The sequence below is a fragment of the Triturus cristatus genome, chromosome 10, assembly GCF_964204655.1.
Source record: "Triturus cristatus chromosome 10, aTriCri1.1, whole genome shotgun sequence".
Taxonomy (NCBI): Eukaryota; Metazoa; Chordata; class Amphibia; order Caudata; family Salamandridae; genus Triturus; species Triturus cristatus.
This window is the reverse complement of record NC_140593.1, coordinates 155,417,904-155,439,757: the sequence shown is the minus strand read 5'-3', so window position 1 is coordinate 155,439,757 and position 21,854 is coordinate 155,417,904. Positions and strand designations below refer to the sequence as shown.

Genomic DNA, 21,854 nt, shown 5'->3' with positions numbered 1-21,854 from the left:
CCTCCCCCCCCCCCCCCCCCCTACTGGTCGAAGTGGGCGGGAACGGCAGGGCACGGCGTGTCCCTACTTCTTCAATTCCAAGGATTCCGTTCCCCTACTTTTTTATTTTGAAAATGCGTCCCAGGACACAAGAAATTACCATTGCCTATAAATAAAGCTCGGCGTTCGTCGGAGGACGAGCGGCAGAGAAGTAACAGGACTCTGTATTTTCCTTCCAGCCCAGAGAAGCACAATACAGTGTCCACTTCTGCTCTGCTGCTTCAGCTGCGCCCCCTCCCCCCACTCTTTCCTTCTTCCCTCTCTTTCTGTCTAGCAGTTCTTCTCTTACTGACAACCGTGACTTCAAGACGAGGTTCTCACTCTTTCCTCTCCTTTTTTTTATTTGCTCCCCTGTGAAATGGATCCAAAAAAAGAAAAAAAAAATCTGGAAATGTCGTAAACTTCAAGGTTTGTCCACCACAATCCAGACTGAAGTTCACCTCCAGTCTTGCGGGCAGGCCTATGAAGCAGCGCTGTGACTCTGTCACTGTAGTCACAGGACTCTTGAGAAGGGCCAGCTTTAGGGCAGCGCAACTAGTGTGACCGCACCGGGTGCTAACTTTGGGTGGAGGCATTACGTTTGCAAGTATATTAAGGTTTTAAAAGCGCTTGCTGCCTCCTTCCTGGCCTCCAGCAATTTTCGGCAACAATAAAAATGTCATGATGACTCTGGTGTTTAATGCTCTTCCTAGAGAGAGATCATTTTGTCTAGGGGAAGTTTTGATTCATGGAAAGGTAGCTCAGAGGTTATTGTGCCTGCTGCAAAGAACATGTACCCTGTGTGAGAAGTTGGCCTGGCATATGCTGGTCACTAGTTATAGTGGCCAACTTGCACCAGTCCAATTCGACTCTTATGGTAGATAGGTTTAAGACAACCTTTTAAAGAAAGCTATCCTAGTGGTAACTGTGGAGAGTAGCCTTCAGGCTAAGTCTCATAGGAATGTAAAGCAGCTTGTTTTACCTTATAATCTCTTGAATTACCAAATGAAAGGACACCACACAGGTATATATATCAAATATATATGTATTATTTACTAGACACACTCTACTAATCTCTTTATGAGATTAGAAGTCAGGAACATATGCAAATATCAACGTTTCACAATAAGTTCAGCACAAATATGGCTGGGGCCCTAGGGGCGTACCAGACCATATACTAAAAAAGAGGTTTAGGAAAGTCGACTTGCAAGGGGACAAGGCCTAGGGCCTGTAGAATCGCTGGGTCCTCACTCATACACCCTAGGCAGGTAAGTAAAGGACCCACAGGAGACGCGTGCAATGTGAGAACACAGCCGCGGGTTCCCTATTGATTTCAATGGAGCAAGTCTCGGTTGGATTTTTAAAGTTTAAGGGTACTTCTAGAGAGTCCACAAGCAAGCCACTTACAAGGTAAGCAGTTCAAGGGCCAACACCCACAGGAGCACCGGAGTGCACGAGTTACCTCACCCAGGGAAGCCGGGTGCATAGGTGTCTTTTGGTGTCTGGTCGCGTCGTCGTTTTCTATGGAAGCCGAAGAAGTTTTGCTGCTTGCGAAGACTGGAGAAGTGTCCGGTGGAATCCAAGGCTGGATTCAAGATGAAGAAGACCTGAAAGCAGAAGAGACAGTGTTCACAGTCACTTGCCAGTGACCCGGGGCCAGGAAGATGGATGCCCACGGAAGTCGGGTGATTTCAGGTGATCAAGGGTGTTTTGACTCTTCGGCCACGAGGTCCAGGAGGCGTCGACGATAGCCAGGAGCTGGATTCGGAGTGTCCCACAAAGTCTGCAGCTTACTGAGCCTCGGCAACAGCAAGTCTTGTGGAATTTGAAGAAAGTCAGCGGTGCAGACCAGCAAGGTCTGAGGGACTCACCCAGTGAAGGTAAGTCAGGGCAGGCCTGGAGCAACCAGGGGAGCCCTTTGGTTTGATGAGAAAGTCTGCAGGGGACCCACAAGCCAGCCAGCAAGGGATCGCAAAGACGCCTCATGAGGATTCGCTTCACAGGAGCCCACGGTCACTCGGGATGAGGTAGGCCTCTGATTTTTTAGGGAAATCCTGCTGGAGGCTTGGACCACACGTGGTCCAATGTACAAGTTCATAGAACATCGTGAAGAGGTTGCACTTGACAACAGTGTTCGGTATCCGGGCATTGCTGTTCCTCATCACTTGTGGGGTCCACTCGCCTCAGCTCTGCTGGGGACTCACAATGGCTGTTGAGAAGTCAGGAAATCTACTTCTGGGGCTGCAGGGACTTTGGACTCTGGCGGGAGCAGGAAAGTTTGCCACCGTTGATTAAAGTTGTTGGTGCCTGCCAAGCAGGGGAGCCACTGCTTGACTCCAAGGGAGATTCTTCAGTCTTCCAAAGGTAGTGCAACATCGAAGGTCCAGAATTTTTCTTGTAGAGCGTCGTCCAGGGATATATCTGATTTGCAATGGCAAGGTTTCCCTATCTTATACTAAAGGAACGGGAGGGGCTAGCTCTATGGCCACTCCTATGGGAGGGTCAGGGGAGTGGGTGGTTACACCCACTTCACTTTGTCCAGTTTCGCGCCAGAGCAGGGGCAGGTAGCCCCTGAACCGTTTGAGCTGGCATATGCACAGAGGAGCCTACTGCTCCCCCAATGCAGGACTTCAAAGCACTCTAGAAGTGCACCCACCCAACCCCAATATACCAAATCCTGTCTGGAAGGTGGTTACACCTCCCTGTGACAGGATGCCTATTGTTGGGCCTCCTCCACTGCGAGTTTCAGTCAGCAGCAGGAGGGCAGCACAGTGTCTGTGCTGGTGGCATCCATTTTGTGATGCCAGGGCTCTTTCAGATTTCTACCGTGTTTCCACAGTAGGTAGATGTATTCCCCTCTAGAAGGGTGGGACGATACTCCCACACCAGTTACTGGTATGGGGGTATGATTCCAAGTTGTTTGACACCAAACACGACATGTTTTGATGCAGTCATTCCAAAGTTAGCATTTACCGCTAGGTTATAATGCACTTAGGAGTATATAGTTTAACCGCATCCACAAACAGCCACATAGAATAGACTCTGCCAGCTGCAGAGGGGCCCTGCGCATGCAGAGGCACCCCCTCACATTGTAAACCAAGCTCCCTGCCCTCAGGATTGATAGGGCCTGCCTTAGGGGTGACTGATAGGTTTATATGTGTGTGTAAGGTGAGATATAGGAACCTATACCTCAGTGAGGAGTGCTAACACTACCTCACCCAGGCTGCAATAGCAGGCCTGTGGTGTCAGATTTAGTCCGCTTCCCAGGGGTGGCATAATACATGCTTCAGCCCCTGGTGAAGTACCTATGCCCTTGGTACCTAAGGTACCATAAACTAGGGGCCCATAAGGTACCACAGTATCCAATCACTAGTGCATCTAATATGCACACCAGTCATTTAAGGAAGTAAGCAGATAGGCTGGGGTCCTGGATAGCAGGATCCCAGCCAGACTAGTCAAAAACGATTCAAACACCAGGAAAAAAAGTAGGGGCAACCATGCAGTCAGATTCCACCTTCCTACACCATGCAGTTCACAAAGTGCACATAATGTAAATAGGTCAGTGGGCTACTGCTTTTTCAGAGAGATCCTTTTGTTACTTGCAGTTTATAAGTTAAAATCCTAACATAGAACAGTGAGCTATTAACTTTCATCTAAGAGCTGCATACAAACTGCAAGGTATAAATTAGAGCGTTATGTATTTTCCCCCAGTCTTTGATGATCCTAATGTTACAAAAAGTGTTCTTTTGGACAGAAATCAATTCTGATTATTAAAGAGAACCCCGAACCATGGTATTACGTTTTAAATTCTGAGTTTGTGTTTCTCCAGACCAATCACTATTAAACTATACAGCCTACTAGTATAGTTGTGACTCCCACACCTTGCAGTCCTTAGTCTTATGTAACATTTTCTATACAGTGATTTACACACATATTGATTGTCTCTGTGTAATGTGTGTGATGTAAAGTGCTGTGACACCCTACACTGGTATGAGTGGTGCTGTAAATCAAATTACATGCATCTGAGAGTGTGGTTATGGAGACTTGAGGGGCACTGTTAAAGGGTGGTAATGAGGGAATCCATGGCAGAGGTGGTCATTGGGGGGCAATAACAAACATTAAGGCACAGGGCACCACCAGTGCTAAGGCCGGCGCTGCCCTTGAGGCCGGTCTGCCTCACCCATAGGTACCTCCATTGGCCTTGTTTCAGAAGTAGTAGCTGCAACTCACCAGGGATTGGCAATGCAGAATTTGCTCGCACACCAAACTAAGTTCACAAACTTCACAGTCTCTCTGCTTCATTCACAAGCCCTTTTAACATGTGCTGCTTGCTGTGGGGCCACTGGAATTAATTATGCAGCAAAGGAGGACAAAATTATGCCACAGTGATGACTAAATTATGCATTAAAAAATGGCTGCAGTACGTCTATCTTTTATGCCAATGTGATATGTTTGTGTCTTGGTCTTGCCTTTTAAGATGTATTCCTAAATGATGCTGTGTTCTTTGTTGCAACCGAAAATCAATAAAAAATGGTTATCAAAAAAAAAAATGGCTGCAGGGTAATGCAGTATATTTTCTGATATTTTATTATTTTGACATGTGTACACATGCTAAGAGTCTCTGGAAAGATTTTGCCTTATTACTACCAGTGTAACATACAAATGCAACAGTGAGAAAGGTGATCAGTCAACCTTTGCAATAAGCCATCCACTCTGCAGCAAAACAAGTAAACATTTTTATTAACTTTTGATACGTTTGAGCTATAAACAATTTATTAGTTTAAATGGTCAGATCATGCAGAAGATCTTGCATTATGAGGCAAATATGGCAGAGCCATAATTATATAGAAAAGATTTGCAAAGTAGGATATTTTGCTATTCATGTTTGAACTGCTGTTGTGGAAAAAAGATAGAAGTGCTGATGACAAACTCCATGGCTCGGTGACAAATGGCTCGTGCTTCCACATTTCATCGTATTTGGGACATTCTGTGCTTAGAAGCATATCCCACTTTGTGAATGTGTTTTAATGTCAATAACTCATTATAACCTTAAATAATCATGTGTATCCATTGGCTGATTAAACTGGGCAGTGAAATGCCAAACAAATACTAAAAATTGGGATGTTTGAGCATTCTGATCACACCTCTGGCTCCGCCCACTGTCCTTGGGTTATTCCCGCCCTCTGATTCTCCGCCCACAGTTCCCCTACTTTTTGTCCCCCATTTCGACCACTGCCCCCCCGCCCCCCGCGCAGGTAAGTCCTCTCTCTCTTTCTTATATCGGCCACTCACTGTACGTCCCTGTTGTGTAAATATTACATTATTTACGTTTTCTCTGTTAATCTAATCTTGATATGTTTCTAATTGTACACGCTTTGTGTGTAGTCTATTTACAGATCCCGGGTACAGGCGCTATGGTACCTCGAGAGGCCTAGTTGGCACTATATTGCAATGAATCAACACAGAAATTAAATCCGTTTTATTTTATATTCTCTCGGGGAGAGATGCATTTCCTTCCCCTTTAAACCGATGTCTTTTCTGTAGAAATCACGAGCATCTTCTCCCTCCCTGCTCCATCTCTGCCCTCTGGAAAGTTGTTCCTGCCTGGACACTGCCCTGTATGTGAGGTGTGACCCCTCCTGCTAAAGGAGCCCCTTAGAAGCCGCTCCCAGGTGTGAAATCTCCCTCCATTGTGAGGGGGAGGGCAGGAAACAAGGCTCTGCCCTTTGGGAAAATCCCACGGCCCCTTGAGTGACAGCGACTAGACACGCCCCCTCGGGGACACTGCACATAAAGAGCTGCTGGGCCGGGTGTGGAATGAGACACCAGCGCTGAGTGACCCGGGCGCACTCCAATTGCCCCAACCCGACGGGCTCGAGATTCACCCCCACTCCCGATTCAGCGCATACTACGGACTTACTCCGGGATCGGCCCCCACACTCCAGGCTCATCAACCCAGACTCCGGACTCACTGCGGATTCAAACCAGAATCACTGCGGATTCAGCCCGCCCTCAAGACTCGCTCCAGGTCTACTCCAGCCGCAGGATGCCGGAGCCAGGGAAGGCACCGGAGCCCCTTCACTATTCCATTGGAATCCTGTCCATCTCTGCAGGTAGGACCCATACTGCTTCGTTTAAATAGCGCTAAAATCCAATTGAGGTCAGCAAGCGCTATGTGAATTGAGGGTCCTGGGCTCTGTTTAGATAAGTTGTTTAGGTATCTTTTGGGTGTTGCTGCTTTCTGAGGCCCAAGAAAACCGATTACGATGGGGTTACGCAGGGCTTTAAGTGGGATGAAAAAACAGGGGGGGGTCTCTTAGAGGGGCGAGGCCAGTGTGATTTAACGGAGTGGCTTAAAACACGTAGGCGAAACATATGTGCTAAACATTGTGTGCCGCCCAACTTGTATTTTGCTTTTTCTGTTATTGCATCGAGATGTATGGCAACAAGTAACCTCATACCTACAAGTCAGGACTATTGGCTTTGTCAATGGCTGTTAGTTGCATAAGATAAATGAGCAGCAGCTGTGGCTTGTATATAATATTGGAAAAAGCTTCCACTTCTTAAAGCCCGACACCACGACAATGTTGCTGCTCCCGTGTTTCAGAAAGAAAAGGGAAATCCTAAGCGAAAATCTGGCATTACGTGATGCCGTAATTTGTCTGCTAGTGAAAAGTGAGCACGCGCACGTCGGTGGGCCCCCTTACAGTCCGGTAAAAACGGACCACCTGCGCCAGGGCGCATAATCGAGCCCCATTTAAAAACACTGCCGGGACTCGGCACCGGTGAGACCCTGCCCACTTAAAGCCCTGGGTTTATGGGAGCCGGGCCCTGGTAGAGCTGGCGGGAGTCCGTAACATGCTATCTTCGCGACTGTTTCAGCTCTACCGGCCTGGCTTTTGAGGCAGCAGACTCTCAGGAAGACTTGGGTCCCCTATATCTCAGCTCATATCTGCATACAGCCATGTAGGGCGCTTTCTCACAGTACCTCACCTGTAACCGATCATCAGTAGAATAATAAAAGTGAACCGGTGTTTCCTGGGTTAACTGCCGTGCTGCGGAGATCTAAAAGGAGCAGGTGTGTGTTTGTCACGGATGTCTTTTGTGTGTCTCCGGCTCTTCTCAAGATGGGAGAGGGGCTGGTGTGAGTGCAAGTTATCATTTCATGTCTGCCAGTCTGTTTCCAGATTCCCTCCTACAGAGGGAACCTGGCAGGCGTGTTTTATTTATCACTGCGTCATGGCTGTCTTTGCTGTTCTTCCAGGCTCCCTCCTGCTGGCAGTGACGTCATACAGCTCCTCCAGAGCCACGCCCCTCATTCCCAGCACATCCCTGGGGGTCCTGCTGGTCATATTGGCAGCTCTGCTGGGATATACAGGTGAGATCACATGCGTGGGGTTCAGGGGAATTAGGGAGGGAGGCACACGGCTGAGACTGTGTGCGACACAGTGCCTAAATACACCACGATCGCTTCAATGCGCTTATGACAACTCGATATGGGAATGTAGTGCTTGAAACTAATGCTGGGCGTATATGCCCCGAGGGGAAATCTCCTCCTCGTGGTTATGAATGAGAAGAGGCCCGTTCTTCTTTCGGAAAATGACAGGAAAGTAAACGTGTCGAAAATCCTGGTGCCAGTTCTGTAGGATAATCTCCCGTTAAATACTTTTTACAATTACTTTCTTTCAATGATTCTTCCCCTCTGCAATCACGTCTCCTTTCTGTCTCTTTCTCTCATTCCTCACACTCCCGTTTCCGTACATTCATTTTCTGTCTTTCATTCTAACTCCTTTCTGCTATCGCACTTTTTATTCCTTTGTCACGCTTTTCATTGTCTATTATTTACTTTTCCCTTCTTTCTCTCCTCTTTGTTCCTCCTCTTTCCCATCTCTTTATCACTCCTCCTTTTTCCATCCTCTCCCTTTTCTTTGTCTAATTTTCTATATTTAGGTCCTCTCTTTCTTTTCCACTCAATCCTCTTATTAGCACGTAGTCTCTTGTTTCATTGTATAGTTCCCCCTTTTTCCTTAAATGCTTTTCTCCCTTCTCTTTCTTTCTGTCTGATCTCAGCCCATCTTACCCAATCTTTCATTCCTCTAATTTCCCTTTTTTGGCTTTCTTTCTCCAATTCCATCCTTACTATACTACATTCTTCCTTCCATATCCGTTACGCTCTTTCCCATCTCTACCTTGTCACCTACTTTTCTCTAATTTTCTTCCTTTTATTCTTCTCGCCCACAGGAGTCCGCAGGAGCCGTGGTACTGTCCCCTTGTTTGTGTCCTTCTGCCTGACGGTCTCAGCGCTATGGTGCTCTAAGGGAGTGATCCATATCCTGGATGGACAGGGGGTCCTCAGTGGGTCCCTTGATCTTCGTAATGCCATGGTTCCTGGTCTCGCAGCTTTCACCCTGGGACTGCTCATCATCAGTCTGGTGGCCATCCTTGAGAAGGAGGCTGCCCTCGCTATGATGGCATTGGCCATCTCACTCTCCGCTGCCCATGAAACCGCCACATACTATGACAGTAGCTTTGGTGCCTCGGCCGTGGCTTCTAACCACCTCATCGTCTGTCTCGTTGGGGCATACTTTGGTGGAGGGAGGCTCCTTCATATAGTTACTGGGAAGCTGGTCACCCTCCCTGGCACAGATCTGGCTACGGCTAAAGCCATCACCCAGGGCTCACCCATGACCTCCAGCAGCAACGACCTGGTCATCATTGGGCTGACCTTGAATATGGTGTCCGCCAGTGTCTTTGGATGCAGGGTCCTGGGAGTGACCACCAGTCTCTTTGTGGGGCAGGTTCCTTGGCTATGGATGGCGGGGATCTTCCAGATCGGGGTCTGCATCCTGTCGTATCGATCCTTGGATACCCTGGCGGCCACCTTCTTTGGCTTCACCTCCATCCTACGGTTCGCTGAAGGTTATTCCTTGCTCTACCAGTTCTGGCAGGCAACTGAACCCACTTTTCCTGTCCCATTACTGGTGGTCTTTCTGCTCCTGTTTATGGTCTTGGCTGTCTTCATGGCTGGTAGGAGCCTAGTGGATGGGCTGTATCTGTTGTTTTTTGTGACCTACTGCATCGCTTTGGCTTCGCGTCCCACTGGTTTCTTCCATGGTGGACCCCAAGGAGTCAATGTGGCTATTTACGTGGCTTCAGCACTTATGACATTCATTAAACTTTACAACATGAAAGCGGCCACCAAGATTCCAACAGGGGAGGGGATTGTTAAGAGACTGTTCACACCTATTAGCATGTTCAAGTTGCGTCAAGAAAAAGACCTGCATGTTCCTTACCTCGGCTATTCTAAGTATGCTGATGGAGAGGTGCTTGGTCACGCAGGCAGCATTTTGGCTGCCTTTGCAATCACCATTTCTGTGGACCCAACAGATGCACGTGCCACTGTCGTCCTACCGTGGGTGGTGGTAGCTGGAGGGCTTCTGAAATTTGTCTGTGGCTCTGTGGCCTTCTCGCGGGGTAAGACCCTTGAGAGCAGCACCTTTATTCTTTATGGAATTATGTGGGTCATCTGGGGTCTCACCAGGTATGGTGGCCTCTATGGCCCCATGAGGGGCTTCCACGTGGCTGTGGGCATCATCTGCTTCATGCTCTTGAATGGGTTCATTATTTTCTGCACGCTGTTCCTAAGCAAAGCCTGGTTCCTGTATTGCCTCACCTTTGAACTCGTCCTCGTCAGTTTTCTATTGGACGCCCTCGCAGCCCTCCCAGTTGGGTATGACATTGCTGTCACCATCATCTTTGGCGTGGTCAGCTTCTACTGCTTCCTGGCTGGGCTGGTCAGTAGCACCTTTGAAGAACCCCAGCTGCCCATGGGCCGCCCACTTCTGCAGCTCCCGGGATTTGGGGGTGGAGCCTCCAAGTGCCCCCACCTTCCTGCCAGGAGGGCCACATCCGTCAAGCAGATCGCAGGTAGGGAGATTCTGGGGGGGGAATTCTTTTTCTTTATGATGTTGGGAAATTTAAAACTCTACTAATTGGCTGCAATTTTTACATGTTTCTAGTCTTAGTGTAACAAAAGTTGTACATTGCTTACTGCTAAAGTTTGGCAGGAAAGACTTTTCCAGCAGAATAATTTATCCTTGGTAAAAAGACTTCTATTTTAACCTCCAAGTCACCTTTTCTTAAATCACATTAGTCCTATTATAGTTCATTCTTAGTTTTACCCCTGAATACATTTTAGAACTATATGATTACAACCCTTGTAGACAAATATGAGATGCTATCTATCTTATTTCACGAATAAGAATTGTCTAAATTAGATGCAATCTTGAATGGAGAAATTATGTTAGATTTTGACCAATCTGAAACTTTCTGAATGAAAGACTTGATAATAGTGCTTGCCATCTATAGCTAGGACCTGTGTGGCCTTAACCTCAGGATCAGCTCACTCTTTGTATTGTTTGCTGCTTGCACCCCTGGCTACAGGGGAGAGGGCTGTGCTTGCATATTCAAGCTGCTCCCCATCCAACCCCAGATCACACGTTTCTGACCTACTTGCTGTCAGTTTACCACTGTAATGTATGCTGCTCTTGCAGCCCTGTGGTGTGATGTGATAGGACCACAGTGCCCAGCGTGCATTGGGGTGGTCCTGTATTAGGATCCCACTGTGACCTCTTGGTTGATAGGAATATGTTACTCTCTGTCTCATATCCATCTCTACAGTTTTGACTTGGACACCAATGTCACCTGCCCCATGTCATGAGGCCTAGTGTCCCCCACTCCTGCTGTTTAGCCAACGGTACTTTGCATTCTGGGACTCATAGTTCCTCCTATTCCTGGGTCCTGCCAGCCACAGGATGCCAAGTGTTGTTGGCTAAAAAGCTAGACCTGGATGAGGGTGATCCTCATGACATGGAGTCCGCTAGCAGCTCTACAGCCAGGCCTGAGCGGAGTTGGGAAGCTCCATAGGGAGGGTAGAAGTGATTTACGAAATCCCCAAGTAAATCAGACGACATTCACTAATTTCAGGATTGAACTTACTTTAGTGAGCTCAGGATGATGGCTCTGTTTACCTATAATCATGGGCTTCTTGCTCTTCTGTTGCAGACATCATGAAGGACGGAGGAATCTGTGGTGTCCCCACAGACACGGTGTATGTGGTGGTGGGAGCCTGTAACCGCCCTGCGGCCGTGGAGAAGGTGTTCAGGTGAGTGTTATCATCAAACCCCTTATTTTCAATCCATAGTGAATATTTTAGATTGATAACTTCATATAACAATGAGAACCACGGAAACTAAATAACCAAACACTGACTCGAAAGAGAAACCACCATATACCAACAGCAGAGTACCCCTGGAAATGAAGTAACCTTAGACACTCCTGAAAAGAAGAAACTATATGTCCTTATAAAATTGGAGAACAGATCAACAGTACTCTCTCTATCTGCACCTTTTGGGGCATGCATGTGAAACCTCTTAAAAACATGGTTCCTTCTCTTTCCCCTCTTCTCCCCCCCCCCCCCCCCCCCCCCGAAAAGACCAGAGTCCCGCTCTATATGACTGTATAAATTGTTCAGTCCCAAGCTAGAAAGTACATGTAATCTTAAATGTCCCTGCTGGTGGTCTGAGGTTGGCTAGAATCTCAACTATAGATCCTCCAATCCCAGTAAGACGGATCTCTTACAATCACTCGGTTGACCTCTCTTGTTTCCTTCTAGGACCAAGCTGAAACCCAAGGACGCCCCCATGTCCATCTGGATCTCGAACTTGAAGCAGCTGGAGCCGGCTAAGCACCTGTTCAGCCCTCTGCTTTGGGACTTCATGCAGGTGGCCTGGCCTTCACAGATGAGTCTGGTCATACCAAGAGGTGAGCAGGGGGGTCAGTATCTGTGTGAGCACATGAAGACCAGCAGATCCAAGTTCATGACTACAAACCTGGGGGGGGGTGGGGGAGAGATGAGGGAAGCACTACCCATCATCTTGATACAAACCTACCTCCCACATTGTGACTGCAGACTAGGACCCAGTCCCCATCCACCACCAGGCTTCAATGCTTCATCTGTATTTAGACCATACGTGATCTTCAGCTTCTTTGTAGGATTGTTTCCCTGTCCCGTCGTGGTTTTTTTTTTTTTTTTTTTTTTTTTTTTTTTTTCTCTCCTGTTGCACATTCACCACAAATTCTGAGTGTGATATGATCTGTTACATTAGTCACATATCCTGCCAACACCTGTGGTTTATCCCTCACATGCCTTTATGGAGGAAGCCCCTACATTGCCTGTAGCATGCATATAAGATTAGTGCCTACATACTGCCTGTTCTGTGAATCTACGGAGGAACTTTAGTGATTATCTGGATCTTGTGAGGTCTTGTAAATATTCTGGTCCTTAAGTGCAGAGGGCCTCTCAATTATCTACCCCCACTCATAGGAGGAGCCCCGTCTGCTCCCTAACCTGTATCGTTGTCTACAGAGTGAGCCTTTCCGCATGGACATCAGTTCACCAAAATGCCAGGGGTAGCAGAAGTGACATCACATGCCGAGTCTCGCCTGCAAGCATTCACACAACCTATATTTAAAATCATTTTGCTTTACTAACCTCAGCTGCCAAGGGAAACTTTTTACCAGCTAATGGTACACCACTTTTATAACCCGAATTGTAAATCAGGAACTATTGTTTGCTATTAGTTTAATAACAAATTGGCAGATTTCCAAGGGTACCCAATCAATTGACCAGAGTTATTTTGTAGATTTTTGCATCCTGCAGGACTCTCACATTTGTGGTTAATTTTTAAGTGGCGGGGCCTATAGCTTTCCTTAGGAGCCTGACGAGGGCATTGCTGAATGCTGGGGTTTAGCAAATACTAGGGCTGCCTGACCTCTCCAACTCATGCCTCTTTCCACAGCCCTGCACTTCTTGTCTTTGTCTCATCTTAAACTTTCTTCACCCCTTCCTTCATTGTCACGGTTTATCCTTTCTTTCTCCCAGCCTCCCTTATTTCTCCTTTTTCTGCCTTTGTCCAAGTGTGACGATGAAATAAAGCTATGGTGCCTGGCCATCATAGCTGCCTGCCCAAAATAAGCCCTGCTCACACCTCTGTCTTCTTGAACCCACAGGGGAGTGGCTGCAGTGCTTCGGACTGGAGGACTCCGCTAAGTACATTGGCACCGCAGAGAGCATTGCCATCCGGATCCCGGATTGTTCTGTGACCACGTCCCTGATTGACCTGGTGAGTAGTCTGGTGATGGTGGATGCCAGCATGGTTGGCACTATTCTGCCACCAGTGATGAGCATGACTGCCAGTCTGTTGCACCCTCTGCAGGGTCATGAGTGTCACTGAGCTGCCAGTACTGCTCAAGCATGGGTGGGATGTACATCAGCATACATTTAAGATAAGTAAACACATCTCTCTGTCTCTTGGAGAGGGTGAGGAGTACACCTCTGTGCCCAATAAAAGTGAGTTGGAATGCAGAATTTCCATGCTCTCTGAGGACGGGGGAATGAAGTCACAGCTCCATGCCCTGGAGGGGCAGGAGTGAGGACACCTCCATGGCTTCTAGAAGGCAGAACTCCTTGGAGGGTGGGAGGCTTAGCAAAGTTAGGGATTGGTTTGTGTGTGTGAGAGAGGGCTACAGATATCTAAATGTCCATCAAGCAGGTTGACAAGTAGAAATATTGCTCTTCTCTCCGAGTGGGGAGGGTAGACACAGGGCCATTTTAGTCAGAAGGTGGACATTTGGACACCTCCATTATCTATTGAAAATTCAGGTGATAAACCAATGTGTACACAACTTCATGCCTAAGAGGAGCCTGGAGATGCTTGAACACAGCTTTAAGCCCCTTCAACACAAGTGTGTTGTAGATCTCCACAAGGTGTGTGGATATAAAGGACATCTGTATGGAGACCAGGGAGGATGAAGAAATGTTCCTGATCCTGAAGGTGGATGTGTTGACATATTTATATACACCTAGCTTTTTTTTTTTTTTTTTTTCCTCTACAAACCGTTTCTTTCGCCAATTTATGGTTGTGAACAATGTTTCTCAACAAGGCTTCTGAAAACTTCAGCAAAGCGGGCATGAGAAGGTCATTAGATAAACAGCCTTCTGGGGGTACCATTAATCTTTACATTTCAAGCATTAGTTCTTGCAAGTTGGTGGCCTAGATGCCACCTGGTCTGGCCTGGACTGTACAGTTAAGTACGGGCTGGTGAAAAGATGGCAACCCTAACAATGGCCAGGTTGTATGTTGTGTAGTAAACAGTTGGACGCTGGGATCTGCCGTGGTTGTCACCTCGAGGATCCTTTTGGAATATAGATCTAGAGTTATCACAAAAATTAATCAACTCAAGCACTCCATCCATCACTGCCTTTTAAACAGATCTCGGTGCCATAGCAACTCGTGTCTGACAAGCCTCCATTGCTGAGGGTCATTAGATGTATGTGCTCTTAAATGGACATTTACTATCATATACCTGTGTTCAAGGATATCGCATTAGTTTTTTTTTTAATTTATCAACAGATAATTATATATTCTAGCTGAATACAGTATAGTTCAGACAATGTTTATGGAGCAGCAAATGTGTTTTGGCTCTTCCACTAGGGGACAGGGTGATCCTGCTGTGCGCTCACTACTTTCTATCCCACACTGAGATGTGAATGTCTGTGTAAGCTGTGAAATAAGTAATAACCCTCTCTGTTTCTTTGTGTCTCACCAGGTTGGACCCATTGTGGTCTCATCAGCCAATCCAAGCGGACAAGCTGACACCACTCACCACAACCAAGTGTACGCCAAGCTGGGAGACAAGGTAACTACCATTACAAACACGAGGTGTATCTGAGGACACTGTTCAGAACCTAGAGTCCAAATGGAACACTGAGTCTTTTGCGTGGCCTGCACTGAACAGATGACATTTATTAGGGGTAATCTCTATATGCACTGTCCATTATCCTGATGAAAGTAGGTTTTTCTACGTAGTTCTCATTCCGAAACGAATGTTTAGGTTTTTTTTTTTTTTTTTTTACCAAATATACACTGCATAAAGCTTACAAAGGTGACCTGGTTTAAATAAAGTTGCTCCATGGGACTAGGTGAACTTTGACAACTTAGTTTACGGACTGCAAAGCAGTTTAGAATGATGTGATGGTTGCCTTTTCTATATCTAGGGAAGATCCAGTGTAGGATGTTGAAGGTGTGTACTGTATGTGTGGGGGATACCCACAACAGGGTGAGGAGATGCGCACACACAGTATCTAAGGGTGGTATTCTGATTAGGACGATGAAGAGATCTCGGATGTGCGGACGGGAACCCAAGTAGAGAATTGCTGAGTGGTGTACTGTACCTGTAGGTGATCACCACTACAGGATGATGAATAACCATGCTGGGGAACTCCAAGGTTGGCCAATGTTTATTTAAAGTACTGGAACATCCGTTCTGATCCTAGATTAGGATGGTAAAGATGCAGGCTGTATCCAGGGAGTGGATTGTTGTCCATTCAAAGCCTCGGGCAGTTGTGAGCAGTACTTGTAGGAAGGAAAGATGGTGGATATAAGTGAAGGTGTTGTGTGATGTCACTAATACTGCAGTGAAAGTGAAAACTCTCTAGTGTAGGAATACTGGTCGATAGGGGAGATAGAACCTTACGTTTAATAGGTTTGTGTTCCCCTTAAGCACTCCAGAGAGTAATGACTGGACGATGATACAACAGAATTCTTCAGTAGAGTAGTGAGCTCCCTGTTGCGGTGCCCATCATGTCTTTGGTGAGAAGGAGGTCCAATTAGACCGTGAAATGAAGCTACTGAAGCCATTGGTTTAGTATCCATGGAAGGGCCACAGCTGCTTGTGTTATGGGAGTCTGTGGGTGGTGATCTTACGTGTTTCTTTGCTCCGCAGGTGGATGGAGTCCTTTGCAATGGGCCTTCTCCAGAGAACATCGCCTCCACCATTGTCAACTGCACCAAGATTGACAGTGGGACCATCGGGTTCTTCAGGATAGGAACGGTGCCCAAATCCCACGTAAGTATCGTGTGTGCGTGCTGGTGCATCTGTCTCTCTGTGTGTGTGTGTTTGTCTCACTGCGGTTCTTGTGGCAATGTGTGAGATACTGATAATGTGCTAGCATTTATTTAATTATATTTTTTATATAATAGCATGGGGAGTGACGTCAGAGTGAATTGGATGGAGTGGTTGATGGGAAGTAGTCCATGTAAACATCTTAGGTTAGTTTAAGGCAAGTCGTGTCATCCAGTAGCAAATACTAGGAAGACAGCTGGCCACTTGCTGTTGGGAGAAGAGAGTGGAAAGGAGAAGATTCAATGTCTTCTGAACATGAGGAGAGAAGTAGAGGGAGTGTAGAGCCTAGGATGTTGGATATCCAGGGGTACTCTGAGGGGAGAGGCCTGTGGTCAGTCATACTTTGTCCAAACGGTCACCCCTAAGAAGTCATGACATTGCGCTTTCAGTAATGGTGCTGGTGTCTCTTTGCAGGTGCTGCAGCTGTTCCAGCAGGTCCAGATGAAGCACAGGTCCGGTTATGTGTCCAGCGCCTTCACCGAGGTCCCCTTGGAGCCTCCATACTTGTCCAGTTCCATCACAGATGACACGCTCTCCATTAGCTCTGAGGACCCTTCCCAGCAGTCGCACGTCAATGGAGGATTCAGCATGGAGGATGAGAAGTTGTGATGGACTTGTGTGTTGAGATGTCCACCTAGTGTCACAGCAAGGGTGCCAGTGACTCTAGTCGGAGAAAGGCACCACTACCCTATGACCAGGTAGTAAAACAGTCCTCCTGGGATGTAGTGGAACTTGAAGGCTGGTGCCATTAATAAAAATGCAACAAATCTTCAACATCTTGGGCGAGTATTCCAAAGTCCTAGATGGCAGCGACCGTGCCTGTCTCGCGGAGGTCCACCCTGTGTCTTGAGTTTGATATCTCACACCTGTACTAAAACTCTTTATTCAATATGTTCCCTGTCGCATTGTTTCAATGAGTACATCATCCTATTATTGAGGTTTGCTAAATGTGTATTTATTTTGTATATTAATAAACTCGTTTTTAACCTGTCATTCTTTCTTTTTCTATTTTTGTTATAATTATATTTCTCCCCCCCCCCCCCCCCCCCAATCCGTTCAATATTCTATCCAGTTCACAAGCTAAATTTACCATTTTACATTCTCAAAAGATCCTACGGCTCTTCATAGCACTTCACCGACTAGACACTTTAGTTCGAGCAGTGTGAAGTGGTTGCTGAGTCTGGTTCATGGCATGACCGATCGCATCCACCCCTGAGGATTCTTTTCACACACGTAGCCCATTGAATCGTGGCTTGGCGCTGTAGCTGACGTTGAACTGGTTCTGCCCTCTCACTCTCACCGATGCCTGAGTTCTTGTTGCTAACACTCTGGGTTCCCTTTACTGGGATCAGAGTGATGTGCAGGGTGCCATCTGTAGGCCTTTACTAAACACACAGCGGTCCACCTGAATCTTTACATAAACTGCATACGACTCTCCCACAATCGTGAAAGTTCTCCCACATCAGTTCGAGCTCACTACAGGGCAAAAATATGGCACAGATCCCTCTGAATGTAGACTTTAATGCCCCGATTCACCAAACAATTTAAAAGTCCATGCCCGCAGGTTCCGGCCTTGCATGGGCGCAGATTTACAAACTGTTGAAATTTCAAGTCTTTGAAAACCTTTTGTGAATTTCACCTACACAAAAGCTTTTGTGCATGCTTACTTGTAGATGGTGTAAAATTACACAAGAAGGCAAAAACATTCTGTCAAGTAATCATTGACAATTTTTAAAATGAGAAATGGTAATTTTACCATATTTATCCACCAGCTTCCGCAGTTTGGACATTCTGTGGCAAGGCAGCCACCCCGGGAAGTGAGTGGATTGCAGCCCGCTGCTTTATTCTGTCACTTCCGTTTCCCCACAGGGTCAGCAGCTTTATGTTTGTGATGAAAGGGAAAGGGCTGCATGAATGCTTCTAACCAGTATTGGTCCAACAATGCAAGGTGAGTTTTACATGATCATGCCTAGCCAATTACATTACACGAATTCCTATTTAAGGGCATGGAAATTTGGCGATTTGCCCAAATTCCCAGCAAGTTGAGCTTATGCAGAGACTTTAATTAGACAACCTGCTTTCTAGACCAAGGGGTACGTCCTGGATAATCGACTAATTTTCAGAAAATCTGTCTTCATTCCTTATCAGGCAGACGGAATTTAGAATGCTTATTTAATGGCCCAATTATGCTATGGGCAGAAAGAGTGGGAAGGTTAATAGAGGGAAAGGCAGAATAGTGTGAATACGATTTCATGAGAGGAAAAAGAAGGAAGAGCCAGGGAGGGGAAGTGAGAGCATTTCTTTTTTTTGTACCCATTTCCTAGTTTGCAGAGTATTATGTACTGAAAGTGGTGTGTGATGTTTGTAGATGTTCTTCCCATTTTATGCATTACATTTCTTTTAATGTTGAAGCTTATAGGAGGAATTCTGTTTTTGTTTGAGTTTCAGTTCTCTTTGAGGCATCCAGATTTTGTTAATCTGCCAAAAAGGTGATCTATGCCTTAACGTTAAATTGTTTCATGCTACAATTAGCACGTGGCCATGTGTGAACACTTTAACTTCTGGCTCTTTAGCCAAACACACTTGCATCTTGGAACTTGCAGTCTCAGAGTACTAGCTAAAAGCGCTGTTTTTTTTAGGTCTCGCCTGGCGAATGCAGCGCATGCGCTGCCCTAGCCAGGACAGCACCTTTTGGAATCAATTCTGCAAGGACTCTCATGCACGCATCTGCAATGGACAAAGATGGCTGCTCTCGCCAATTGTCCATTGCAAACAGCATGCGTGTGTCTGTGGACAGTCTCACACCATTTTGTTGCCTTAACAACAAAATGCTGCTTCGCTTTTTGTCTCTTGAGTAACTGGGTGTGACGTCCTACAGATGAACGTGCAAGTGCCATCTATCATCTAAAGTTACTTGACATAGGCCAACTCCTCTCCCAATAGGCTTGACCTAACGGCTAGGGCGGTCAACCTCGAATCTGGGGAACTGGGTTTGAGTCTCGGCAATGGCGCCGAACATCCTGTGATTCTGGGCAAATCACTTCATCTTCCTGTGCCTCACAAAACATGAATGTGTGTCCTCATGTAATGTAACTGGTGCTATGTAAAGCGCTCTCATACCCTATTCGGGTCAAGTTCGCGCTATATAAAACTCTGCAAAAAAAGCCTGGTCTGATAAAGAATGCTTGCCTTTGCTCCCCAGACCACGTCCAACTGCCTGTTCTACCTCAAACTCCCTGTCTCGCTGCATGTTAGATATCACTGTTTACAGCACATGTTGTCTCATTTTTTTTCCGCCCCACCCAACATTTGCTGGAATGAAAACAGGCAGTAATAATACTACAACAGGGCTACACTCTAGGCTAATGTGTACACAGCACACTGACACATTTCACTCTGTACAATGCCAGTGGGCCTAAATAAAAGCAAAATTAACAAGAGTGAAGCATATTGCCTGTTTTAAAGAAGGATTTTAGACGAGCCCCAAGAAAGAGAAAGGGAGACGTGAGGAGGCCGAACAAGACGGACTTACCCAGCCTGTCAATCTTGTCCTCCGCTCCATCCGGTTGGTGTTTGTAGATGAAGGTGCGACACAGCAGAAGTGGTCTCTTTTCCACAAGTGCTGCAGAAATGCTCTCACTGGCTGAAATGCTCTCAACAGATACACGAGGCACAGAAGCATGCACAGTGTATTCTGTTCAGAGCATCCTGATCCAGTATGTGATCCGGCCTCATAGAGCCATGTCTTGTGTCATGACTGTGAGGTCACGTTTCTCCAGGCTGTAAGCCCTCCCTTTCCCAACGCGTCCCTCTGTGACGCCTTGGTAAAGGGTGGGGTTGGTGAGAGGCAGCTTCAGAATTGACATGCAGCCCCGGGAGAATAGGGCTGATGCTGGACATGCCCGGGGCTGCTTTAAAAAAAATGCCCCTGCTTCACGTCATTACTGGGCGGTCCCTGGGGACCTCCAAGTATTGATGGCCGGGCTGACACCATGTCAGCCCGTAGGCTGTTGAAAGCACAACTACCTGCTTCAGGAGCCACCCCTGGAATATATGCAGGTGCAAACTACTCATGTTTATAATGCATCCCTACAAATTGAAGAGCACAATCACGCTCGATCAATTCCCCCTCTGATGACAAGTTTCATCACAATCAATCAAAATTCCCTGTAGAAAGAACCGCCGTAAACAGAAGTCGTAGCCAGTCTTCTGTGTCGAAACCTTTCTAAGGTTTTGAGATTCTCATAGGGACTGTCAGTCTCTCCATTATCCTCTCACATTGTCTAAGAGAATTTTCAACCTGTCATGCCTTATGCCATTTATAGGCTCTTATCGCCCCAATCAAAAGAATCCTAGAAATGACAAATTATAATTGGCTTCAGGATGTAAACGAGAAATCCCTTCCCAATATTTGCAAACCAACTTCCAATCTTTCCAAATCCTTTCCAAACTTTCTTTCAAACTCCTTCAGTTGCTAGGTCATGTACTTCATGGTGTATCCCAGTGATGCTTCTTATATATTGCCTCCGATCCTTACTATGGTCTGGGATATAAGTACAACACTGTTGAACTTTCAGCATTTTACAGACTCTGCCCTCTTTTGCTAACAACACATCTAAAGCAAGACGGTTCTGCATCACCATAGCTCCTATTTACACCATCTCTCCATCCACAAGCAACAAAGACTGAGCTGTATTAGCTGACACCTTGTCCACAATAGTAGACAACCTTCTAATCTTTGTCGTTCAAAACCACTCAAACTTGGCAATATTGCTCCAACTACATCTCCAACAATCTCTCCTGCACTTGTACCATGCTTCTCTCTATGGTGTACTCCCCCCTTCCAACGGTCCCAAATCTTCCACATGATATCTTAGGAAACACAACAGCCACATAACATGTGCCATACCAATTTAGTGGCAATCGCACATACGAATTCTTCCCGCACACAAAATACACATTTGGCACCACTTGTACCGCTTCTTGCAAAATTTCTTCGAAGTGGCTTCAATTGGGAAAATGTGATCATACACACTCTGTCCAACAAAAATCGTATCATAATAGGTCTGTACCTGTCTGATGCAAAGTTCCCCTTGCTGTTCAAAATCTAAAGCTATTGGACCAAAACTCCTTTTCGCCTTATGAGCTAACTCCTCCTTGGTCCACTCAAATTTTCCCCCCTCTACTTTTAAGTTTAACTGTTAACTGCATGTGTCTATCCTCTACTTGATCTACAAACTTCTTTTCTACATCAGTCAATATACAAGTTAAATTGTGGCGGTGAGCGTAAGCTGTGTCTAATGTAGCAGTAAGTATGAAATACTTCCCTATCCTCTCTTCCTGCTTATAGTAATCATACTTATTCAGTTGCTTGTAAGCTGGAACCTCTGAAAGCACCAAATCATTATTAAAAAAGTAATACTCCTAGTAACCCTTACTGTAAAACATGCTAAGCAACAAGCTACATGTGATACCATACGTAAGAGGCAGGTGATGATACTGAATCCCCTCCTCTAATGACACGGGCAATTGCATACACACTTAACAGTCTCTCACATCCATCATATTTACATACTCGCACAACAACTTTGCATAAGCATTCAATGTATAATCATCCTTAGACAAATCTACATGCAACATTTGACTAGATGATTAGCTTTGTCGGCTTCTAATGTACCCTTTTTTTAGGTCGAGCATTCGAGACCTCTTGTATATACTTTATTATATACTTATAAATGTATGTACTTTGTGGGCTCTGGAGATCAGCCTGAGGACTTGTCTGCTTCCGCTTAGGCACTTTTTTTTCTGTT

At 46.2% G+C, this 21,854-nt stretch overlaps 1 protein-coding gene across 1 annotated transcript; it reads left to right on the top strand.

Annotated features, from left to right (window-relative positions):
- Nucleotides 1-5,795: 5,795 nt before the first annotated feature.
- Nucleotides 5,796-17,035, top strand: LOC146789121 (uncharacterized). Its single transcript, XM_085630687.1, has 9 exons — nucleotides 5,796-6,131; nucleotides 7,283-7,396; nucleotides 8,260-9,945; nucleotides 11,083-11,182; nucleotides 11,693-11,841; nucleotides 13,090-13,202; nucleotides 14,689-14,778; nucleotides 15,865-15,987; nucleotides 16,459-17,035. Exons 1-9 carry the CDS (start codon nucleotides 6,065-6,067, stop codon nucleotides 16,651-16,653), a joined length of 2,637 nt encoding a protein of 878 aa, XP_085486813.1. The 5' UTR covers nucleotides 5,796-6,064; the 3' UTR covers nucleotides 16,654-17,035.
- Nucleotides 17,036-21,854: the final 4,819 nt, after the last annotated feature.

Coding starts and splice junctions, on each gene's coding strand:
- LOC146789121 (XM_085630687.1), top strand. CDS start 6,065: ATGCCGGAGCCAGGGAAGGCACCGGAGCCCCTTCACTATTCCATTGGA. Junction 9,946..11,082: donor ATCCGTCAAGCAGATCGCAG/GTAGGGAGATTC, acceptor CTTCTGTTGCAG/ACATCATGAAGGACGGAGGA. Junction 11,183..11,692: donor GCCGTGGAGAAGGTGTTCAG/GTGAGTGTTATC, acceptor GTTTCCTTCTAG/GACCAAGCTGAAACCCAAGG.